The sequence below is a fragment of the Bactrocera neohumeralis genome, chromosome 2 (assembly GCF_024586455.1).
Source record: "Bactrocera neohumeralis isolate Rockhampton chromosome 2, APGP_CSIRO_Bneo_wtdbg2-racon-allhic-juicebox.fasta_v2, whole genome shotgun sequence".
Classification (NCBI taxonomy): Eukaryota; Metazoa; Arthropoda; class Insecta; order Diptera; family Tephritidae; genus Bactrocera; species Bactrocera neohumeralis.
In genome coordinates this window covers 82,121,806-82,146,786 of record NC_065919.1, presented here as the reverse complement: position 1 = coordinate 82,146,786, position 24,981 = coordinate 82,121,806, and the positions used below count along the sequence as shown (strand labels likewise).

The window sequence follows — 24,981 nt, the reverse complement described above, 5'->3', positions numbered from 1 at the left end:
AAATTAATTTTTCTTTATGGTAGCAATGCAAATTAAAAACTTAAAATTTTGCAACATTTTAAAATGATTCCTTTATTTTTCGAAATAATTTCAAAACTATTTTAAATTTTCTAATGATTTATTATAGAACAAGACAGTAAGTAGTAAATTTATAAATATAACCAACACTTAATCAACACTTTTTGGTTGCTTCAAAGATATTTCATGTAAAATGATCAGCAAGTTGAAAAAAATATGATTCACAGCATTTAGCTGTCCGTTCGATAAACGGAAATTTGAGTGAAAAGTGCATATTCTTGTTGAATCTGGTACAACATTTAAAACTTGCTGCTTTGTAGAGCCTTTCTTATATTAGACCTACGAAGATAATTTTTGAAAACTAAACATAAAATCATAGTAGGATGAAACCCATCGGAAGCGAAAGATTAAATAATAGGCATTAAAGAAAAAATAATTTAAAGGATATTTGAGGACGAGGAACGAAGGAGATCAATCCTATTCTTGAATTTTTTCGGTTTATTTCGTTTATTTCGCGGTAAAACTACGAGTCGTATAGAAAAAAATCGTATGGCAATGTTGTAGCTAATGCAAATAACTATATCTTTTGTATGTAGACTGTTTTTACATAACCTCCAAATTTATGTGAAAACTTTGAAAATACCAAGTTTTTTTGATTTTTTGTTTTTATTTTGTCCAAGAAATTTTTCTTTCTCGAAATTTGCTATAAACTTATCTTCTTATGGCCGAAAAACACTGTATTTTTTATTTAAAATATTAAGAAGAAACTCTTGATTCGATTTAAACTAAAAAAAACTCTAATTTTCAATCAAATATTCTCACGTAAAAATTTCAGATTAAAAAAAAAACAGTAAAATTGTTTTCATTGAAATCTTTACTTACTGATGGTGTAAAGATATATACATACATACATTAATATGGTATGGTAAACGTTCTCAGCAAATGTAAAAAAAGATCGCATAGTGCCTTTCTAAAAGGGGAAAATAGAACGGCACTGTGAAATACTACCATAAAAGCCTTACAACTCCAATGCATAAAATCAGAATCTTTGAAGGATACTCTATCGCCTCCATATGTATGATATTTGATATCTGTCGCACCACTTAAGTTCTAAAAACAAAATTAGCAACACAATGTGATTACTGTTTAAACATGTTTTTAATATAATTGTAAAAAAAAATATTTTTCAAGAAATAATTAAATTGTTTTATATCTCTGCCTAAACCCCTATAAAACTCCATAAAAAGGGGATTAAGCTAAGGAAAGAAGATGACAGCTATTTATATCTCTAGCTTCAGAAAATTGGTATACTAACTTTTATTCGTCCGGTTGTTCAGTGGGCTTTAAAGGGCACACCTAGTGTGGCAGCTTAAAAAACGACGATATTTTTGAATGTAAAAAAACTTTATTGTTTTTATATTTCTCTCTAAGCTCCATAAAAAGGTTAGGATTATGCTATGGAAAGCAGATAAAACTACTATATCGATTGTTTTGAAATTTTCAGGGTATATTTCGTCACCTTTTTATAACCAAAACTCAAATTTTGTTTCAATGTGAGTGATTTCGAATATATTGTTTTTAGTTTAAGTGTGTTAAGTTATTTTGCATATATATATATATATGCGCATAAATATTTCGGATCATTCCGAAAAGCGCTCGAGAAAAACGCTTTTGAGGAAAAACTGTTTGAATTGTCCTTTAAACGGGTGTAACTCAAAAACTATTTCAGATATCGATTTGAAATTTTAGTATGTTATTTATAAAGGTAAACTATCGAAATATGAAAAATCGATGCTAATTGATTTTTTCCACTTTGTTAAGACTTTTGACTTATGGTGGTATTTACCTCTCGATTTCGTCCGAACGAGAGACAATTTTTGAAATTATAAAATAACATAAATGTCAGTTGTAATAACTTGAAGAATGGTAAAGTCTTGGCAAATTACGTTATGGTCAAGATAATATGAGGTTTTGTCAAATTAAGATGCAGTGTGGTTACATTAAATAAAAGATGCAATAAAATTTATTTAAAATATTATAATGTTGAGTTCGCTATCAGTCAGCATTTTGCATTAAATATCTTGGCGAAAAATTGGGCTAAGCCATCTTGAGTATTCCAAAATATATCTTCTTCCAAGCTTAGCCAGGTCCTTCTCCACCTGGTCCTTCCAACGGAGTGGAGGTCTTCCTCTTCCTCTGCTTCCCCCGGCGGGTACAGCGTCGAATACTTTCAGAGCTGGAGTGTTTTCGTCCATTCGGACAACATGAGCCGCTGTCTTTTAATTCGCTGAACTATGTCAATGTCGTCATACATATATCTCGTACAGCTCATCGTTCCATCGAATGCGATATTCGCCGTGGCCAACGCGCAAATTACCATAAATTTTTCGCAGAACTTTTCTCTCAAAAACTCGCAACGTCGACTCATCAGTTGTTGACATCGTCCAAGCCTCTGCACCATATATCAGGACGGAAATTATGAGTGACTTATAGAGTTTGGTTTTTGTTTGTCGAGAGAGGACTTTGCTCTCAATTTCCTACTCAGTCCGAAGTAGCACCTGTTGGCAAGAGTTATCCTGCGTTGGATTTCTAGGCTGACATTGTTGGTGGTGTTTACGCTGGTTCCAAGATAGACGAAATTATCTACGACTTCAAAGTTATGACAGTCAGCAGTGACGTGTGGGCCAAGTCGCGAGTGCGACGACTGTTTGTTTGATGATAGGAGCTATTTCGTCTTGACCTCGTTCACTGCCGGACCCATTTAAATAAAAGGAAAAGGATGAAATATTCACAAAATAAAGCAGAAAATCGGAAAAACAATTATTGTTTCTAATTTTTTACTTGGCAGACATTTGTAATTAACTTAAATGATTGTTCTTGAAAAATATATTTATAAATATAACTTTTTAAATAAATTAACAATTAAACAAGAACAAGGAGAGTGCAGTTACTACTTTTTAAAGTGATAAATAAAATTTATAGTCGCAGGGGGCAAAAAATTAAATTTTTTTTGCTTAAATCTCTTTAAAAATAATCTAACAATACTTTACCATAGTTATAGATGGGAATTCGAAATATTTTCAAAGCTAGAAGGGAAAGAAAGGAGCTTCTAGCAAATATATTAGCGCTTGGGCCGAAAGCGAAAACTTTGACGCGCGAATTCTCAGTTGTTCACGTTTACGATTTTCCTTAATTGGCGGGCAGGCTAGAAAAAAAACTAAACGTCATATGGAAATGGTTTAATATCTTTGGCTTTAAATTATCTTCTATTTAAACTAAAAAAAAACTAAGAAAAGTCAAGTTGGAACATATTATTAAACAACATAAAATAAAATTTTTTTGCTCAAAACCCACTTTTTTCAATTTTTAAAAATTTTGTAAAACTTTAAATTTTTTTTGGAACTTTTTTAGCTTAACTAAAACATAAATGATTAGAAAACATGAATCTCTTTAAATTTTTTGTTTCCGATAGAAATTGCGACCTGCATCCTGCCCGCCGTCCGACAAATGCACATACGAGATGCATCGGGCAATTGCTTTCCAAAGGCAGAATATCAAAGATTTCGTATCCAAAAAATTTGCGAATAATGTTTAAATATATAACTATAAACGCTAGAAATTTTGCATTAATCAATTATTTCTTTCCTTCCCTAAAAAATTCTCCAAAAATCGATTTTTTGAAACGTCTAAAGCAGGCTCACCCCTTAATAACCAATCATTAAACTGATGTATGGTCTCAATTATGACAAAACCATATACAAATGCTTAAATTTCAAAAATATATATATATATTTTTGTAATATTTGCTTATTTTTGTTTTATTTTCTGATACCAATTGATATCTAAGATGATGTATCGCAGATACTTATATACATAATATGAAAATAGCTAGACCTGTGTGTGTTTTAAAAGCAAAATACCTATACACAAAAGTGCAGATAATAACAATCATATAAATAGTATTATGAAATACTTAACAAATTCTTTTTTTTTCGCAAACTTTTATTTTGAACTTGAATTTGGCTTTCTTCCAATTGTGCGATTTTTTCGCTTTTGTAAACATAATACTATAATATTATATGTATGTATGTGTTATACGCATGTATTTAGGAAATTCATAATCTATGCGATAAATTTTGAGGAAGAAAATTAATGACAATGAATTCTAATTGAAAATTGCAAAAATGTATAGCATTTTTCTGTACAATTCGATTATAAGTTGTGCGATTTGTTTGAAATTTTGGCTATAAGACTTTATGCATTATTAGGAATTCAATGTTTCAAAAAAATTTTGTGGCTATAAATGTACATATGTAATTGTCATCACTTCAATCGTTAATACTAAATACAAGTTTATGAATTTTCAATTTAATATTTTTGCTTAAGAAATTATATAGATATATAAATAATTGAGGATTGTACCGCGACCTAAGGTGTACTGTGCCCTAAGACATTATATTAAAATTGTAATATTAAAATATGAATTGAAGACATTTAGTTGCCATGTTTTTGATAATTTAATTTTATTTGTGAAATTAGTTTTTCCCCAAAGAGTTATTATAAATAAAAGCAATAAAAATATATAGAATATTATTTCTTTGATTTTTGTTGTTAAAAACTATTCAAAAAATATGTTTCTGAAGGTCAAACTAATAATAATGTCTATATAATAATATTTTATAATAAAGCTTTCTTCTTCTTCTTCTATGCTTAATAATAAAATAATAAAATCGTATAAACATAATAAATATGATATTATGGTAACTAGGAAGGTAACAATAAGCATATTGGGTTCCAGTCCGTCCCTGCTTTTAGCTCTATAAAGTACAAAAAAACAATAAAATTTAAAATAATAAATAAAAAAAAATAAGTTTATAATCTTAAATGTTTATAAAATGCAAAAAAATATATATATTTTGTTTTCATAATAAAATATATTTTTTCAAATAAAGTATAGTAAAGTTTTTTATAAATAATTGGTTCCAAAAAGCTTCTTAAATTTTTTACAGAGAATGTATCAGATGGAATTTTCAAAAAGCTGTTATATTGGAAAACTTTTGAAGATTTAAAATTTTCAAAATGTCATACAAAAAAATATTTATCAGAATAATATTATTTCCGAATTTCTAAATCGGTTTAAAAATGTCTGAAATATATCTTGTTCTTTATATATTTATTTTTAAAAAAGCCTATGTATGCTATTTATGTACTAATTAATTAAAATTTTGTTTTAAAACGTTTTTGGTATTAGTTTAACGCAAAAAAATTTTGAAAATAATTACTAATATTTTTGACGTGGAATGATTTTTCCATCTTTAAATGTTTATAAAATACCAAAAATATTATAATTTTTTACTTTACGTGTATTTATGTGTGACTGTATATACATATGTATATTTTATAAATTTGTATAAAGTTTCTTAAAAACAAATCAGAACTTTTTTTCGAAAATGTTTCCGAAACAAATAATAGACAATATTTACCAAGAAGTATTTTTAATAATTATTTATTTTTTAATTTATAATTTTTTTAACTCAAAATGTTTGCAAAACAGACGGACGGACGGAATTTACATTTTTCGACTCTACTCGTCACCCTGATCATTTATATATAAATATTATTTAGTTTTAAACAAACAACCGTTATTTTACAAAAAATAAATACTCTCGTTAAAATTGTTGCGAGAGTAAAAAAATAAGTTTTTTATCTTCGGAAAAAAATTTTTACAGAAAATTTGTAATTTATATATTTTTTCGCAAAAAAAAATTCAATATATACCTACTATATTATTTACACCCTGTATTTTGAACGACACACATATTTTATCAGCGATAACAAGCAGCATGCCACCACTCATTACACACGCGCATACTCTAACTCGAGCAGCTTATACACACACATATTCGACGCTTTGTCGTCGTCGTTTGCTTGTTAAGTGTATAAACATGCACAAATCGTTTCACTGCCGAATGCCACCGGCACCACCAACGCAGGTCGAGAGGGTTGAATGCCTGAATGCCGACAGGGCCACAAGCAGCACAGTTGAGAAAAGTGGGTCAATGGTGAGTGCAGGACGAGTAGAGGGTGGATCTTCCACTCTTAATTGTTTGCATTTGCTCGCCATTTCACCGATAACGTAATGAAGCTACTGGAAAACAATTCACTCATTAAGCGATTACGGTAAACACTGCGTATAAGCGATGGGTTTGAGGGAGCTACAAGTATGTATAGAAATTGAAGCCTCACGGCATTAATGTATGTTGTTATTGTTGTGCGGTCTTATCGGCTTATTGTCCTCGATACAATACGTGTAAGCGGCGTGGGAGATAACGGTGTTGTAAATAATATATAACCGCTATAATTGTGATTTTATATGAAAGCATGAAATCAGTGTAACGATGCACAGAAGGGTTTTAGTAATAACATTAGTTGGAGACAGATTAGAGTAAATATTTACAAATAATATACTTGTAGCTATTCAAATTTACAACACTTAACGCATATAATTTAGGGGTGAATTTTAGTAACTAAAAAATGCACTTTGTTTACAAACTCGGCACATCGGGAGGCCTGCGCACTTCTGGTCCAGTTCAGATGTTTAATGTAAACAAAAAACAGCTGATTTTCACACTGCCAAGCCGCACTTGTTGTTCAGCTTCGGGTTGAATAACTTCTAAAATAATATGTATGAAATTGCTTCGGCACATCAAAGAGGCCATCGAGGTTGTTTAGAAAGCCTTTAACAAAAGCAGTGACAATAAAAGTGAAATCAAAATAGAAGAGCACTAGAGAGATAAGTGGAATTACTGAGTTTGCGTACTTACAGCCATCGAGCCCATTGATGAATTGGGATGCTGGTAGAAGGGCAACAAGTTGATGAGTTGCTTTCGCCGGCTTTATCAGTTAGTGACCCCTATCAGTCAGTTGCTAGGTAGTGTTATCAGAACATAAACAGTGTTTGTGACAGGCTTTTATAATAACCTCCATTCTGATATGTCCAAAAAGTTTGTTCACAAAATTCAGTTTTGGTTAATAAAAAAATATTTCGATACCTTACGCAATTTTTTTAAGTTAAGTTATTAATTTGGGGATCACGATATATAATTTTACCCTCATCTGCTTTATGACAAATATATTTGATTATTTTACTTCACTGGAGCTCAAGATGAAAAGAAGTTCACATAAAAACATGCATATCAATTGTGGGGTGCGTATGAGTAACACTGTGCGGTAGATATATTACTCATACGCCATGCCAGTTCTGTGAAAAGTGACAGCTTTTTAAAATCAAGAAAAGTTATGTAAAAAAGTAGCTAGTTTATCTTCTTATTTTATTAAAAGAAAATACGATTTCATTCAAGAGAGAATTAAACTTATGGACAATTATTAAGTATTAAAGGACTGAATAATGTTGCTCATACGCCCCGGCATTATTATATTATATATGGTACATATATTAAATATTATCTTTTTTGTCTCCGGACTCTAATAATCTAAGTTTTAAAGAGTAGATAAAACGCTGTGTTTAGCGTTTCTTCATATTAACATGATTAAGGCAACTGTCTGAGCGTTATTGTTGGAAAAAATTGGAATTAAGCGGAACTCATAGTAAGAAATTTTGAAGAACATTTTTTTTTTGTTTTTGCATATTGTGATACTTTTTACCTTCAAAAATACAATGATAAAATTTAAATAGATATTTCAAATATGTACGTTTTTAGGTACTTCTTAAGTGTAACCGCTCAGCTCAAATCTTTGAACGCTTTTTTTCTCGAAACAGCATTTATCGAATTTGCTGAAATGATTACTCGAAGGCATTTTAAATTGTTCCTCGAAAAATATTTAATTTTTGACTTACAAATTTTTAGCGTGTATTCTTACATTGTGACGAAAGAGTACCCGAAAATTGTAAATAAAACGCAAAATATTTAATTATTCTTCAATATTTTTTTTGTCGCCTTCAAAGTAATCCCAAACAGATGCAATATACTTATGCCAACGCCTTTTCTAATTTTCGAATTTTGTTTTATCTCTTCGATCAACAAGAAACGAGTTCCACGGTGCGGCAATTTCAGTTTGAAGAACAAGAAAAAATCACACGGAGCCAAATCTGCTGAATACGGTGGTTGATCGATGGTATTCATTGCGTTTTTGGCTGTAAATTCGGTCACAAACGTGGTTCGAAGTGATGGTGCATTATCATCGTTTAAAATCCATGAATTGTTCTTTCACAATTTCGGCCATTTTCGATGGAACTTCTCAGGCAAACGCCTCACTACGACCAAAAAGAACTTCTTATTTCCATGTTTCTTCAAACCATGAATATCGAAAAAACAACAATGATCATCACCTTAATTTTCGATTTGTTTGATTTCGGCTCGGTTTTTTACCTACATTCCGAAGATTGTTAACTTGTTTGCATGTCAAACTCATAAGCCCATATCTGATCGACAGTTTAATGTTCTCCATGAATGTAGAATTGGAATTCGCACCATCAAGCATGTCCAAAGAGGCATGTTTACGGTAGTCATTTTGAAAAAAATTCAGCTTTTAAGGGACGAGTCGAGCTCTCTTACCTTCTCTCTAAAACTTGCCGGACGATTTTAAAGTACCATATTCTTCACTTTTTTAGTAATTTCATCAGTTGAAGCGGCCGTCCAGAAGAAGTCATGTCTTCAACGATATCTCGACCGTCTTTGAAGGCATGTCTTTTTGATAAAATGTAATCACCGCAAGCCTTTTCCAACATTCGACTATAGCAGCTGCTGTAAAAAAACTGGTTAACGGATCGCGCTCATATTTGGCATAGTAATTAAGAACAGTCCTATGAAGGTAGCAGAAAAATTTTTTTTTTTTGAAATATCGCTTACTCGTGAATTTAAATTACAGTTTATAATTTTTTTATCCCAAATATAGGATTAAAAAATTACTTTTGAGGGGTCAGTAGGGTAATCTGGCCTGTTTTTTTTGAATTTTTGTTGTCATAGAAATTTTTATTCTACAATAGAACTTTTTTTTTACATATCATGAGGTGTATCGTGGAGTGCCTAAACAAATTTTTTCGTGGCATCTGTCGGAGAAATGGCTGGGTGAATGAGATGTGTGTTTTCACTGGCGGACACGATTTCTCATGTTTGGAGGATCTGAAACACAAAAACGCAATTTATTCTTAAAAAGTTCGTGAATGGTAATCGTCCCCACTAGAATCATGAAAAAAAGTTAATAAATAAAAAAAAGTAATTAACGTTTTTTTTTTCAATTTTTCTACATGTTTTTTACATGAATTTCGTCATAACATTGACAATAAATTATAAAAAATTATGAATCTAGATTCTAGGGACGATAGCCAGGCGTTTTTATTTTTGGGCCTTTTTCGAAACCTTTCAATGGTAAAGTGGGTTTCTACATTAATTCTAAGGGTATAAGGGAACAAAAAATGCAAAAACAAAAAAAAAAAAAAATTGAAAAAGATGACCCTACTGACCCCTTAATTCCAAACTACCAGATTAAAATATGAAAGTATAAAATTTTAATTCCAATCATATAATTTAGAATTAAAAAGAATGAGAATTTGTTTTAGGATTAATAATCTGCTGGATTGCGTTTACTTACTTCATTCAAATAAAAAAAAAAAGAAATAATCCGAACTTTCAACTTTTAATCCCAAAACATATTGTATAAAAAAATAAAAATTTAATTTTAATCATAACATTGACATTAAAAAATAAAAAAACCCGTTTTAAATACAAAATTTTTGAATCTCACAATTTCGATATACAATGAAAGAAAAATATATTCTTTAGTTTAGCGAAAAAATATAATTTTGATTAAATTGGTGGTGAAAGAAACTTTAAAGCATTCTAAATATCCAAATAATTTAAAATGTTTCCTATATTTTCAGCAACTATAATGCGTGTGAAGCAACTTTGTTTATTTTAAAAATAAATCAATAACAATTTTTGACCATTAAAGGTGCTAAATATGTATGCTTCTTCCATCTTGTCTAGGATATCACACAGTTTTCTGTTTACACACAGTAAGTGAGCATGTCAAATAAAATATAATTAATTATAGCAAATCGATATGTATATCTGCTTCGCCGATACATAATGCTGTATATATGCATGTATTTTATTTGCAAATAATACGGCGAAGCACCGAAAGCCACAAAATAAGATAATAAATGAAAAGAATTTCTGTGTCATCGCTGGTAAAAATAGTGAAACCAAAAACATGTTGCGTGGCGGCATAAACCAATTCATGCTCTCGCATACCAATACATACAAACAAATATAAGCACAATGCAGGGAGCATATACAGTTAGGCGTTTGTATGTAAGAACAATGGAATTTTTCACTCGACACAATGCGAACAACATGCAGACATGCTTAATAAGTATGCAGGAGAGGTGGTGAATTTGACCATTTTTATATGCGTATGTATGTAGGTAACTAGGCAGATATAACATACATATGTGCATGTGTTTAGGTATATTTGAAGCTTATCAAAATACTGTCTGTATGTATGTATGACCAAAGATGACGCTTTTCAAAGGTTTTCAGGAAAATATTAGGAAACAATCAACGCACGCACACACATACATAGGCATGAGGAAAATTATTGCAACCAGCGAAGTGATCAGGGTCAATAGGCAAAAAATATTTGGCTACAAACTAATTATGCCTATTGATTATATTGTATACAAGCATATTCTTATATTTATATAGAGTTTGTAGTTGGGATTATTTGCGTTGTTTTAATAAAATGCCAGGCGCTGCTCATACGTACATACATAACTAGAACACATTCGCATACAGCTCTTTGAAAAGGCAAATATCCAATGATATTCAACACTAAGGCCGGCAACGGCTGACGATTATTACTGCTGTACATATATGCATGTATGTATTGCATGTAGTTTCCTATGCGCATCCGAGTAAAAATAGCAACGACCACTGAGCATGCCGTAAGACGTAGTCGACAGAGACGCGAGGTGGCGGTGGTGGTGCTGGTGGCGACTATTTTGTAGCTTTCGTTGCTGCTATTGCTATTGTTTGGCGTATTTTGTGGTGGCCAGCTCAACAAGTAAATCACCTGTAGGCTATGCCGCCCTTGCCAAATAACAAAAACAACAACAACAGCAACAAGTGAGCATCTCAATGTGTTTGCGTGTGTGTGTGTTTTTACTTAGAAAAAATTGAATTATTTTGTATACTTAAATAGGCACACATACAGATATGTATAGACGCAACATAAAATATTTTGTGGGAAAAAAATTTTTCTTTAGAGAAAAGTAATTTTTATGAGCAAACACTGAGCAACAACAAATATGCGAAACACTGCAGCCATGCTAAGCATACACAAATACATATGCAACTCTCATTTTGTGTGTGTGTATGTGTTCATCTCAAACAGCCGATTACCCGCCCAACAACCGAATTACCCGTTTTACCCAGCGATTTCACGCACACATCGGTAGCTGAGTGATCGTGCAGCGCTCGGCTTCGGCTGCTGCACGTTCGTATGTGTAACGGGAAAATTGTGAAAAACTTTTTGGCTGGCCAAGCGACAGGAAAGTACCTAACACGCGTGCTGTAGACGAGAAACGTTCAGTCGAGACAGAGCTCATCCACGGGTTAGTTGATTTTTTCTCATCCAACAAACAAAATGGTGAGTGACTGCTGCTCTAACGCTTGAGGATCGCCACAATTAGAACAAAAATAATAAGCATTTGTTCCTACATAACCTTAAAAAAGTTGGAACAAATGTAAAATTTTCGTTTTTAATCAAATAATATTTTATACAACAACAAGAAAGTAACAAATATTTTAATTTCTTCTAATTCTAGGCCGATTTACCAAAACGTGATATTGAAAGTAAGTTCGCATACAAGTTGTTATTTAAAAAATAGTGGTATAAAAATTACTGGAAATGATTATACAAGCGTCTCCAAGGACAATTAAATATATATTAGAAGATATTTTTAAATTAAAATGAAAGTAATTTCAGTACAAATAACTTTTTTTGACAAAATTTATGGTGTTAACTCATGAAAATTCTATAAACACACCATAACCAAATAACCACGAAGCATATACTTACATAACGGTACAAAGTGTTAACGTTACTTTCAAAAGGCTGCCGAGGCTACGTATAGTTTTCGAAAAAAGAGCAATGCAGACGCATAATTTTGGAATACCAGTTTTGGAATACCAATTGCCGCTAGGCAATTTTTGTTGCTTTTTGGATACAGCGCAACCTACAAAAGCGTATAGTTACAACGGTACATAGCGGTAATAGCCACAAATGACAAACGGACAAACGCTGCCATATTAACGCAACACCTACGTATTTCAGCGACGAAGGTGCCCATAAAAAGTCTACATAACGGCATAAACGAAGCGAAACGCCAACGAAACGGAATGGAAATGGAATGGAAACGAAAAATTTTACAATCGTTTGCGTGCTATTTTTAACGTGCGACTGAATGCCGCTAGTGTGTTCACAAAAAAAATCTCATTTGTTCAAAAACAAAGTTTTCGTAGAGAAAAAGTTGAAAAAAAATTGAAAACTTTAAAAATAAATTTGCTAAAAAAATGTGCTTAAACTAACTGCGCAACTGTTGTTGGCATTATAAAAATAAATGCAAATATGTGAACGAAAATAAAACAACGAGAGAAAATATAAAAACTAGAAATGAAGGACTGAGCGCAGAAATATATATGTATATACATATACATATATACTATAGTATATGATCAAAAAAGTATAAGTGAATGTATGTGTATGTTGAAATAATTTAAAAAAGTTAATATGTGTGCGCACAGACTAACGGTAAATGCGTGAACACGAATAGTACGAATAGGCGCTGGCCGAGCAACGGCACACCGAACGCATTTCTAATTTTGGGAAAAAATCGTGCATTAAGTTTTCATTCCGCATACCTCACATACTCAAAGGTGCTTATACATATGTATATATACACACAAACAAAAACAAATCACCGACATAAACTCGGTAAAAATCGCATGCGTGTTCGGTGCGCTAACTCGTCCATACAGCCGATCGTGTGCTCAACTATTCGTACGCTCGGGTGTCAGATTTCTTTCTCACGACACGCTTATATACACTGAGCGAAATTCCACTAGCTATGCGCTGTCAAAATGTATACTAATGAAGGCCCCATTAGTTGGGGGTGCGCTGCATATATGGCATGTGTCATAAATATCTTTTTTTTTGTTGGTCTTGAATCTACGGATCAAGTTCGTTGATTAGCGTGAAGGAGGAAACGCATATGAAATATGTAGGTTTTATGGATCGAATGGATACATTTATATTTGTTTAAGGGCAGTAGGACAAGGACGTCTATTTAATTGAAGTTGGGGTATGCAAGATTTCTTCTTTTTTCAAAATTTTTATTTCATAAAATAAACCGTTATCGCACTGAAACTTAAGTGCTTATATAACGGCTTATTTACTTAAGAGAAGTGCTTTCCTATAATTCCCGGGGGCACATTAGACCGAAGGTCGCGGTGCAATGCTCATCTATTTATCTTCCCATAATTTGTGGGAATATTTGTATTTAATAATTTCTTGAAATTTGCCTCAAACCCTCTGAAAAAGTAGAGTTATACCATTACCTCATCTCATCTGAAAGTTTTTCCGTGTTATTGGTTGAAAAAATGTTTGGTTGGGATCACCCTCATCAAAATCATTTTGACGAATATGTTTGTTTACAGAAGAATCAGCTTTCTGTTAGTCATTCTAATTCACCTAAGCTTATGAAACTGATTATAAAAAAGCTTTTTCGCAATTATTTAAAGTAAAAATAAATAAAATCATTACAGTAACAATACTTTTTAATCTTTTTATAGTACCGTTAATTTAATGAGAGTTGCATGGTCTTTTAAATTTGCATAATTTCTTAAATGCTAAAAGCTTTGAAGACATCGAACTTTTATACAAAAAAACAATAATATGTTAAAATAATAAAATGGAAATCAATACTAGATATTACAAGCCTGTTGGCTTTCATAACATATTGAACCTAAGCATAAAGCAACGAAAGTGAAAGCTCTGTGAAAGCTCTATGAAAGCTTTATGAAAGCTTGATATGAAGTTGCACTCTAATCAAAAAAGTACATAGAAATAAATAAATGATGTGACCTGGTCAAAATAATATCAATTTTCCAATAATACTTATGCCACTTTTATCAATAAATAACTTCATTTTCCATCAAAAAAAAATCAATATTAATAATTTTTTCGCTGTTTTTCGCAGATGTCGAATTCGTTTTCGAAATCATGGGCTCTCCCGGCGTGGGCATTGATGCCGTCGATCTAGGTGATGCCCTCCGTGCTCTCAACTTGAACCCAACCTTGGCGTTGATCGAGAAATTGGGCGGCACCAAGAAGCGCAATGAGAAGAAAATCACCTTCGAAGAATTCCTCCCCATCTACTCACAAGTTAAGAAGGAGAAGGACCAAGGTTGCTACGAAGATTTCATTGAATGTTTGAAATTGTACGACAAAGCCGAGGACGGCACCATGCTCTTGGCTGAATTGCAACACGCCCTCCTGTCACTTGGTAAGTTAGATTGACATCTAGCTATTAAATTGTAGTTGTAGGGGAGCAAGTCTTAGAAGTGATCCAATTGGAGTTTTAGTTGAGTTTTCTTGAAAGAGAGAAAGTTTAAAACTTCATTGCATGCCATGATCAAATCTTTAGACAGCTCTCTGAACTGTTATTTTAGTAATATTTTAACCGTTTACAATTTACTCTTCAACTCACAGGTGAGCAATTGGATGATGAACAAGTTGAGACACTGTTCGCCGACTGCATGGACCCCGAAGATGATGAAGGCATGATTCCATACTCCCGTAAGTAGAAGCAAAATAGTATTCTTCTAATTTCATCTAACTCATATACATATAATGCACTATATATTTATGTATAGTGTTTATTTTTAAAATTCAAAAATCATTTTTGTTGTCATTCACCAACATACATATGTTTATGTTTGTTGAATTTCGCACCTTCTCACCTTCACCGAAAAAATACATAATCTCTATATTTATTTATATATTATATATGTACTTATACCATATGTTGTCTCTGCATATATTTGTATTAAATTTGTTTTTGTTTTTCACATGTATTCTCATTCTATGTCGACTTATGTATATGTACCTACGTTTTATGTGCCCGTCGAATGTCGAAAATCCAAAAATAAACCCCAACGCACTGTGGAAAAAATACACCAAAAAACCAAAAAAAAAAAAAATGCACCACCTCACCTCCCCATATATGTATGTATGTGTATGACGCACTTTCACTTTGTTTTACAATCATATACACATAAACACACACACACGCGCTCGCCCACCTACGAATGTGAATGATTGTTTGCGCACACAATTGCACAATTCTTGCGTGAAATACATATATACACATACACATACGTATGTAAAATGCCTGCAACAACAACAAAAACACATTATTATGTTTACACAACGTGTGCACCATGCAGAGTTCATCCAAAGAATGATGAGCGATCCAGTTGTCTTCGACTAAACGGTAAGTACCCGATTAATTATACGCACACATGCACACAAAACTCGTATATGTGTGTAAATGGGAGGGTTAAGTTTGGGGTGTAATTAGGTCAAATTTAAAAGGAGTATAGTATGCATATACATATGTATGTACGCAGAAATTGTAGAATTTAATTTGGGAATTTAACGTATCTTATTTATATACATAAAGTATTCATATACATATGTAGTTGTAGTCGCGGTTGTAGATAATATTACAAAATAAATTGCGACGCGTCGAGAAAATTTTAGGTAAAATAAAAAATTATTAAAAGATAATTGTATTACGAAATTTTCTTAATAAAACAAAAATTGTGAAAATAAAATGAAATAAAATAAAATTTAAATTAAAACTAAAAACAACAAATAAATTAAATTTTATTAACATGAAATATAATAATTTTAAATAAAATTATAAATAGAAAAAATAAAATGAAATACAAAATAATGTAAAATAAAACATAATATATATAATAAAATATAATTAAAAAAAAAATAAATAAAATTAAATCAAATTAAATTAAATTTAAATTAAAAATTAAATTAAATTTGACACTAAAATTAAATTTATGGTAAAAATTAAAATTAAATCTAAAATAGATATATAAATTAAATTAAATTTTAATTACATAAAGTGTTACAATTCAAAATAAAATTAAAAAATAGAATTAAATTAAAATAAAATAAAACAATGAAAATTGAAAAATTGAACAAAATATAATAATATTAAAATAGAAAAATTATAAAATAAGAAAATATAAAGTAAAATTAAATAAAAATAAAATTTAATTAATTACAACATAATAAAAAAACAAAAAATAAAATAAAACAATGCAAAAAAATACAATGAAATAAAATAAAAAGAAAAATAAAGTAAAAATAAAAAAAATTGGATAATTTTTCAGAATTTTTAATAAAGGTTTCATCATTTAATTCGGATGCTGTTTCGGTAGAGAACAGGAATTTTAGACACTTGCCATAAATTTCGAATAAGACAGTATCTAACCCAATAATAAAAAAAAAACTTACAAATTTTGGTAAAAAATAAATAACTTAAAGGATAAGATAGGATGAATATTATTATTTTTCATATATTATGTTTTCTTTTTTACTTTTTTCTAAATATTTATTTAAAGTAAATATGTAGATACATACATATGTAGATCTGCTCTACATTTTATTGTATACTCTTGTACGGTTTAAAATCGCTTAGTTAAATATTTTGAAGGGCTTAAAATTTTCGATATCAAAATCAGGAATATCCATTAGTTTTCACTCAAAAACTTATTCAATTCCAAATACAAATATTATCAATTATGTATAAGTTCCTCACTATCTACCACGTCTTTATGTGCACAACAAAATTTAGCACTTTTTGTTTGTATGTATACACAATGTTTATGTGGGTGTTTCTCAAAATATAAAATTTACAAATTAATTAAATTAAATTATTAAATTAAAAATTTTTTCAATACATACAACTAATTATATATATTTCTTTCTTTCCTCCCACGCAGCATTTCTTGCCAGAATGTGTGATAGACCAGATCAGCTATAAAAATACCAACAACCAGTTATAGCAACAACCATTCTCCATAGATGTTTTATTCATCTCTCTCTCTCTCTTATATATTTATTTTAAATTAAATTTTTAATTTCTCTGCTTATAAATACACTTAATTGTACTGCGAACGTGGTGCAATTACTTTTGAAGAAGGCATATATTAAAACAAAGCAAACAAAACTCAAAACAAATGATGAAGAACTTAAAACAATTTTTAAATTATGTATATAAAAAAAGTTAAACCAAAAAAAAAAAACTAAAATTAGAAAATAATTTTGTTGTTCATTTATTTAATTTTAATTACATGAAAAACGTATTTAATATATAGTAAAACAATATATTAATATATAGAATGTCGTGAAGTAACAGCGAACACGACAAAGCACGAGTGGCCAACGTTACGAAAAGGACTTAAAGCAATGTACTTGTTACTACCTATAATAAAATCACTTGGAAACGGATAACATGAACTCCTATTATATAATATTTAATAACGAAAGGGAAACAACAACATAATGATAAACATTTTTAATTTTGAATTTAGTAATATATTATTTAATTTTTTTTGGTATTGGAAAACTCTAACCAGTGTCATATTCTGTGCCAAAGCTCCTTGAAAACGGAACGAACTAAGAAAACTTAACAACAATAGCAACAAAGTGATCAAAGTCGACTCCAAAAAATATCAAATATCTCTCTCTCTCTCTGAACTCCATATGCGCATATAAAGTTGATATGTACATATGTAGATATATATGGAAATTCATCTCTCTTATTATATAAATAAATATGCAAAAAATTTGTTTTTTTTTAGTTTTGTAACAATATTTAATGTGACATAGACGTTCATTAGGAATAATACTAAGTTAAAAATAATTTGTTCGGTTTAAAATGTCATCGTTCCATCGAATGCGGTATTCGCCGCGGACAATGCGCAAAAGAAAGAAACTTTTCTCCACAGGTATGATGAGAGTCTTTTAGAATTTGGTATTTGTTCGACGAGAGAGGACTTTACTTACCAATTGCCTACTTAGTCCGAAGGAGCACTTGTGAACAAGCGTTATTCTGCGTTGGATTTCGAGGCTGACATTGTTGTTGGTGTTAATGCTGGTTCCAAGATAGACGAAATTATCTACGACTTCAAAGTTATAACCGTCCACGTTGACGTAGGAGCCAAACCGCGAATGCGACGCATGTTTGCTTGTTGACAGGGGATATTTCGTCTTGCCATCGTTCTCGATCAGACCCATTTTCTTTAATTCTTTGTCCAACCTGTAGAAAGTAGAACTAACAATGCCGCTGTTACGGCCAATGATATCGATGGCACGCCAGCTCTTGTAGAAGATCTTCTCTATTCAGATGTGCAGAAGAAGTCGCACAATAGGGAGTTGCCGTGTCTGAAACCTCGTTTGGTATGGAACTGCTCGGAAAGGTCCTTACTATTCCTATGCTCATCATCGGTCTCCGGCGCTTTGTTGTTCTATAGACATGTAACTGCTATTCAAACTTCTTCTTGGTCGGGCAATGGAACATCTGCTCTTCCGTTATCGATTGAGGAATCGGGTTCACCATACTCTGGTGTTATGCTTTCTCTGCCATGTAGCAGGCTGAAGAAGTTGTTTCTTCATAATTTCAATATGCTCTGGGCACCAGTTACTAGATCACCTTTGGGGGTTCTATAACAGTGTGCTCCGGTCTTGAAACCTTCTGTTAGTCGCCGCATCTTTTCATAGAATTTGCGAGCATTACCTCTGTCAGTCGGCTTGTCAAGCTTGTTGTTGATGACTTTGATGATTTGTTTTTGTCATGTATCTCAGAGTTGGATTAGAAGGAGGGGGTTTTATTTTCCATTTGGCAGGAAAAACTTTAGTTCTAAATTACTTAATCCTGTACTTAATGGTAAGACTAACTCAGAGTGGGATTAATACATACATATATGAAAGAAATTCAAGTAGTGGCATAATGTTTAAGAAACCAGCCTGGCCTAGTTTAGGCTAATAGTCATTTCTTGATTCAAGCGGAATTGCGATACAGACTTCAGCTAGAATTATTCAGAAAGATCAAATGATAAATAGTAATCGTGATACACCCCATTTCTAAATCCTCTTCCATTGAAGTGAAGAGGTGGAATAACTTTACAGAAGACACCCCACCAAACCATTACAGCAGGTGGATAGTGACTATGTTGAGCCCTTGGGATAAAATATTTTGTGTCTTTGGAAGTTTTTTTTTTATTAAAAATTTCTTTAACAGTGACAATTTTTTCATCCATAAAAGTGAAGCTTTCGAGACCGCATATCGCTGAAGAAGACGATTGTATCAATGGGGCTTAATTTGCTTCAAGTGCGTTGTCCGAAGATGACCAGTACACCGACGGTAGGCTTTTATGTGAAGATCATATCGAATACCTCTTGATATTTATCGATATATCCTTTTGATTATTTACAAGTTCCTGCTTTTTAAGGGCATTTCTGCGAATGCGTTCGTGAACGATGTTGTTCAAATGACGCTAAATCATAATATTTCTTTACGATTCTCAATTGAAGCATTGTTAAAACCGCTTTCAAAACGATAGAATACACTACCTGGAAATGTCTCATGCTGTAATGGAAGTGTTTCCCGGGACGTATGACATGTGGCATTGTCTCGTTGAAGCCACATATTGGCCACATCAATAACATTCAATTTCGGCAAAAAGAACTGGGTTATTATCATGTCGCGATATCCAGTAACAGTCATTGCTAATTTTCAAAAAAGTATGGTCCAACTATGTCTTCAGGTCAAAATCCGCACCAAACAGTGACACGTCCTGGATGCATCTCTTTTTCAACAATCACATTAGGGTTCTTAGGACCCCAAAAGCGTCAATTTTGCCGATTAACAAACCCTTCAAGGTAAATATATGCTTCCTCGCTTAGGATGATTTTGCTCGAAAAATCAGCATCCATTTGCTGATGCTCAATAATCCATTCAACAATCGTCTTCAAAGCAGAAAACATAAAATATTTCGATTTGCATCTTCTCATTGTTTTATGTTCCCTGGCTCTACATAGTAATTTTTGAAACATTCATGCATTTTCCGTCAGATGCCGCTGTTGCAGCTTTTACGCCAACCGCTCTGCTAACAGCGCTGGTTAACAGCATTACCGGCTTTCGTGTACTAAAAGCTCACCACAAAAGCGTCTTTGTGCGCGCTCTCACACAAATGCAATGTCTTCTGCATTGGTTCTCCGCGGCTTTTGGGCTTGCGACGCGAGCTGTACGCATTCGAACGTTAATTATAAATTCTTCTTTGCAGCGCGCAATCAGTTCGAGACGAGATAACAGACCAAATAGATTCATCCTCGGTTTAACAACTATTTACGGTGCGACACAACACTAAGGTGTGTGACAGTGTGTTTTTTGCTCTTTTCATTTCATTACAGTTTGCTGATGGTTAGTTTTTTTTTGTTGAGCGTTTTTGTGCATATTAAATAAATTTTTTCTTTTTCATATGCAAATAAATGCTTTGTGAGTGAATTGTGAAATTTGAATTTCGTTTCTAACTAGTTACTATTGAAAGTGCACTGCGCAGTGCGGCGCAGAGCAAAGTGTGAATAAAATTTAGGAAAATAGATGCATACACACATATGTACATACATACATATGTATGTTGTGGTGTATACACAAAAGTTTCAGCGAGGAAAAATAGCCAATTTGTAGCAAATTGTGAATTGAAAAGAGACTATTCCAGAAAGGCAACGGTAGTTGGTATACCAGAACGCACGCAAACCGCGAGTGACCCTCACCGTTAATTTAATTTCCGGTGTGAAGGTGGTGCATGAAGCGCGTAATAAACACGGGTGATTAATAATGCTTTCTTTACAGGTTCGAAATTGTACATACATACATACAAACCTCTTGTTTTGTTAGCAAAGAAAGAGTTACATAAGAAAAGTGCATTTAATAGCAAAGCGAAATTGAATCGCGTTGAAAAGTGCTTTAAAATTTAAAGAAGAAATTGTGAATAGAAAAAATTTTCAACAAACAAAAGATACACACACAATCCACGAAGGCACGAAGTGAGAGCCAGTGCGACGCAGGCGGCAGCAGAGGGTGAGCGCAAAGCGAAATACAACAATAACACTGCGTACTGTTACTGTAAAAACAAAATCATTAAAACACACACCCCCACACATACATACATACATACACAGACGAAGCTTCGTAGTCCTGAGTGCAACGCATTCCTTCGCATTATAGAACTCGTCTTCTGCAAGGGGTGTCCCTTATCGTCGCTGCGCATCGCAATCCACCCCACCGCATCCTTAAGAGCGCACGGCACGGAAGTAGAACACACACGCATACATACCAGCAAACGAGCGCTCTAAACCACACACACACACTCGCATAATAAGCGCTGAGTGGCGAGCAGCAAGTCAATATGGCGGATATTTTGGAGAAAAGCTCCGTGCCACTGGAAGCTGCAGCTACTGTTAGTAACGGTACGGCAGCGACAGAGGTCGCAGCAGCAGCAGGCGCAACCACAACAAGAACAGAGTCAACCACAGGCATACCGGCACAGCCGATTGCCGCAACAACAGTGAATGACTCACACTCGCCGCTGTTGTTGAAGGAGCAACAGCATCAACAGGAGCAAATCTACCAACAACAGAAGGAGCAACAGCAGTCGGCCGCTGTCAATGTAACAGCCATCGCCGCAGCAGCAGTACCACCAACACCGCCAGTGTCGGCTTTGGATGTTAAGCAGGCGCAACCCGAGCAGAAAGGTAAGCAAACAAATGAATACTTGCACACAGCAGAATGAAAGTCCAAATGGAATTTGTGCTAAAAGGAATTGCAAAAATAGCAACACACACATACGTGCATATACATATGTATATATAAATAAGTATTTGTGTACCAGAGGCAAACAGTGGTTATTGAATAAGCTCGCTTAAAATCGATTTTTGTTTAATCTTTCGTAAGTAACAAACGCAAATAGCACAAACACACACTTTTTATCAACCAATTGATTGCTATTTTGTGATTCAACAAATGCTAGGTAGATAAAATTATTTTTTGTGTGACTAAACTTTCTTTTATTTGACTAAATGTGCAAATTTTCTACTCACGCAAATATGTTCGGCTCTTATCAGGTACAGGTGTATGGCTGTCATATTGATGTTGATATTGAAAGCTGTTAGAATTATCAAATTGCTTGCAATAATTGATAGCGGTACTAAGTATACCTTTCTAGATGTGTGTATGTACATATGTACATTAGGATAGTACTAAAAATACTGCAAATCATATGTGAGAATTATCTAGTAGTGAAGGTTGGACGATGTCAACAACGGAAAGCAACGGAGCAACGGCGAAAGATTTATGGTCCTTTGCGCGTTAGCCACGGCGAATACCGCATTCGATGGAACGATGAGCTGTACGAGATATACCACGACATCGACATAGTTCAGCGAATTAAAAGACAGCGGCTACGCTAGCTAGGTCATGTTGTCCGGATGGACGAAAACACTCCAGCTCTGAAAGTATTCGACGAAGTACCCGCCGGGGGAAGCAGAAGAAGAGGAAGACCTGCACTCCGTTGGAAGGACCAAGTGGAGAAGGACCTGGCTTCGCTTGGAATATCCAATTGGCGCTACGTAGCGAAAAGAAGAAACGACTGGCGCGCTGTTGTTAACTCGGCTATAATCGCGTAAGCGGTATCTACGCCAATTAAGAAGAAGAAGAAAGGTGTTACATTATCGTCTAAAAATAATAGTAATCAGATTATTCTAAACGGTAGCAAAAATTTAAAAAGAAGACGAAGCAAAAATTAAAATACGGAAAAAATAAAAATTTCAATAAAATTAAAAAATATCAATTAGTGAATAAAATCAATTTTTTCTTAATCTAAAAACAAGGTTTAGTACAAATATATATAAATTTTGCCAAAAAATACCCGGAAATTGTAAATAAAACGCAAAGTATTTAATTATTCACGAATTTTTATTTTGTTGCCTTCAAAGTAATCCCCACCAAATGTAATACATTGCCAACGATTTTTCCAGTCATTTACAATTTCGGGTTATTTTTTGTCCCAATGTATTTATATATATTGGAATATTCGGATATTATCTTTGATTTTGACAATTTTTTAAGCGCCAATAATTGAGTTAAAATCGACGAAAAAGTGAAGGTTTAGAAAATCTGTTACAAAAATTGGTTAAACTTTATGGTATTTCAGAATCACCCTTATATAGCAATAAACATATGCATGTTGCTATGACGGAACAATTATAATAAAATTATTTATACTGCTATTATCTTCCAAGTGTCTTTTTTTTAACAATTAAATTGTCATTTCTTCAATTTGCTTTATTACTTTCATTATATGAAAATAATAAAAAATATGAAAAAATCTTGTAGGAAAAGAAAGCACGAATGTCGTTTAAATAACATTATTAATTTATTTTGAAGTATATATTTAAATACTTTATACCTTTGCTAATTTGAATATGTATTAAATATTCAAAATGATTTCGTAACGAACGGAATATAATGAAATGTTCATAGATCTTAATTTTTAAGAACAGGTTTTTGCAAATAGAATGAGGTTATGCATCACGTAAAACTAATCGAAATAGATTTGGGGTTATATGAATATATATAAATGATCAGGATAACGAGACGAATTGAAATCCGGATGACTGTCTGTCTGTTCGTTCGTCCGTCTGTGCAAGCTGTAACTTGAGTAAAAATTGAGATATCTCGATGGAAGTGGCACCGCCCACTTTTAGGTGAAATCGTATATGTCGAGATCAGCTTGACCGATTTTAACCTAATTTTTTGAAATTTTTATGTTACAATGTGAAAATAGACGAAATCGGACTATAGCCACGACTTATTCTCATAAAATGTGTTAAGATCTCAATTGAAACTTTCACTTTCCAGTATAGAAATCAATAAACGAATATTATATCAGGATAAAACTTTGCATGAATAGTGCCTTTGAGGTGTGTCATCTTATGTCTTAAAATTGGCCAAATCGAACCGAAACTATTCAAGCCCCTAGGTACTGAATATGTGAACCCAGTGCTTATAGCTGAATTTTTACCAAAAATATCGATCATTGTGCGAGATATACTATATAATTGAAATGTAGAGAAAAATCTTTCTTAGTAATAGTATTACTGTGTGTCAAAACTGGTTCCATCGGATCAGTACCTTCTTTAGCCCCCATATACCTTATATAAAGATTTTCGAACTTCCGGGTGACTTTTACTATATATATCGGCCAATATGTGAGTTATCTTAATAAAATTAAGAGAGCGTTTTTCATTATAACGGTGCATCCTTGTTCTTAGATTGAATAAAATCGTGTGAAAACCCGCTCTATACCCCATATAATTTAATAAACCTTATGTACCTGAAGATACCTTCATGTATTTAATTATTGCAAGTTGCAAGAGTATGAAATTTTTCGGTTACACTCGAACTTAGCTCTTCCTTACTTGTTAAATCTAAGTTTTTTTTTGCGGGTGAGGGGGAGGAGAATGCCATCCCTTTCCCTTTCCACAGCAATGGTATGTGCCACTTGCAGGATACTAAAAACCCCCCTCTAAGGAATCGTCGGCCACCCTGAGACCGCATTTGCATTACTTTAGGGTGGCGTTCCATTTTTCTCATTGAGAGATTTAAATCTGCGCGCCTGCGTCCCGCTTTTTGCTGCGTAGCAATATTGCTGCGAGTTTCTGGATAATCCCTCATTTAGCTCCACTCTCCACCATGGCGCTGATTAAATTGCCCGCTTTTATTGGGCTGAC

The 24,981-nt window shown here is 32.7% G+C and overlaps 2 protein-coding genes across 8 annotated transcripts in view; both read left to right on the top strand.

Moving 5' to 3' along the window:
* Positions 1–11,580: 11,580 nt before the first annotated feature.
* Positions 11,581–17,646, top strand: LOC126762075 (myosin light chain alkali). Of its 2 annotated transcripts, XM_050478571.1 has the most exons (6): positions 11,581–11,688; positions 11,867–11,894; positions 14,300–14,605; positions 14,812–14,898; positions 15,549–15,595; positions 17,130–17,646. In XM_050478571.1, exons 1-5 carry the CDS (start codon positions 11,686–11,688, stop codon positions 15,590–15,592), a joined length of 468 nt encoding a protein of 155 aa, XP_050334528.1. In that variant the 5' UTR covers positions 11,581–11,685; the 3' UTR covers positions 15,593–15,595; positions 17,130–17,646. The 2 variants fall into 2 exon arrangements, with proteins under 2 accessions (XP_050334528.1, XP_050334535.1); XM_050478578.1 differs by lacking the exon at positions 15,549–15,595.
* A 2,802-nt stretch (positions 17,647–20,448) lies between these two features.
* The window catches only part of LOC126761453 (microtubule-associated protein tau), a 67,357-nt gene continuing 62,824 nt past the window's right edge, over positions 20,449–24,981 (top strand). The window contains exons 1-2 of one of the 6 annotated variants that reach the window (XM_050477743.1): positions 20,449–20,559; positions 21,044–21,945. In XM_050477743.1, coding sequence (XP_050333700.1) covers positions 21,600–21,945 — 346 coding nt within the window. In that variant the 5' untranslated portion in view covers positions 20,449–20,559; positions 21,044–21,599. Of the gene's footprint in view, positions 20,612–20,904; positions 20,990–21,043; positions 21,946–24,981 lie in introns of those variants that run through there. The other 5 variants (XM_050477763.1, XM_050477782.1, XM_050477753.1 and 2 more) reach the window with 5 other exon arrangements.

What these genes read in the sequence shown, in the direction of transcription:
- LOC126762075 (XM_050478571.1), top strand. An exon ending in ACCAAAACGTGATATTGAAA is followed by an intron (nt 11,895 to 14,299) that starts GTAAGTTCGCAT and finishes TGTTTTTCGCAG; the next exon opens with ATGTCGAATTCGTTTTCGAA. An exon ending in AGGCATGATTCCATACTCCC is followed by an intron (nt 14,899 to 15,548) that starts GTAAGTAGAAGC and finishes TGCACCATGCAG; the next exon opens with AGTTCATCCAAAGAATGATG.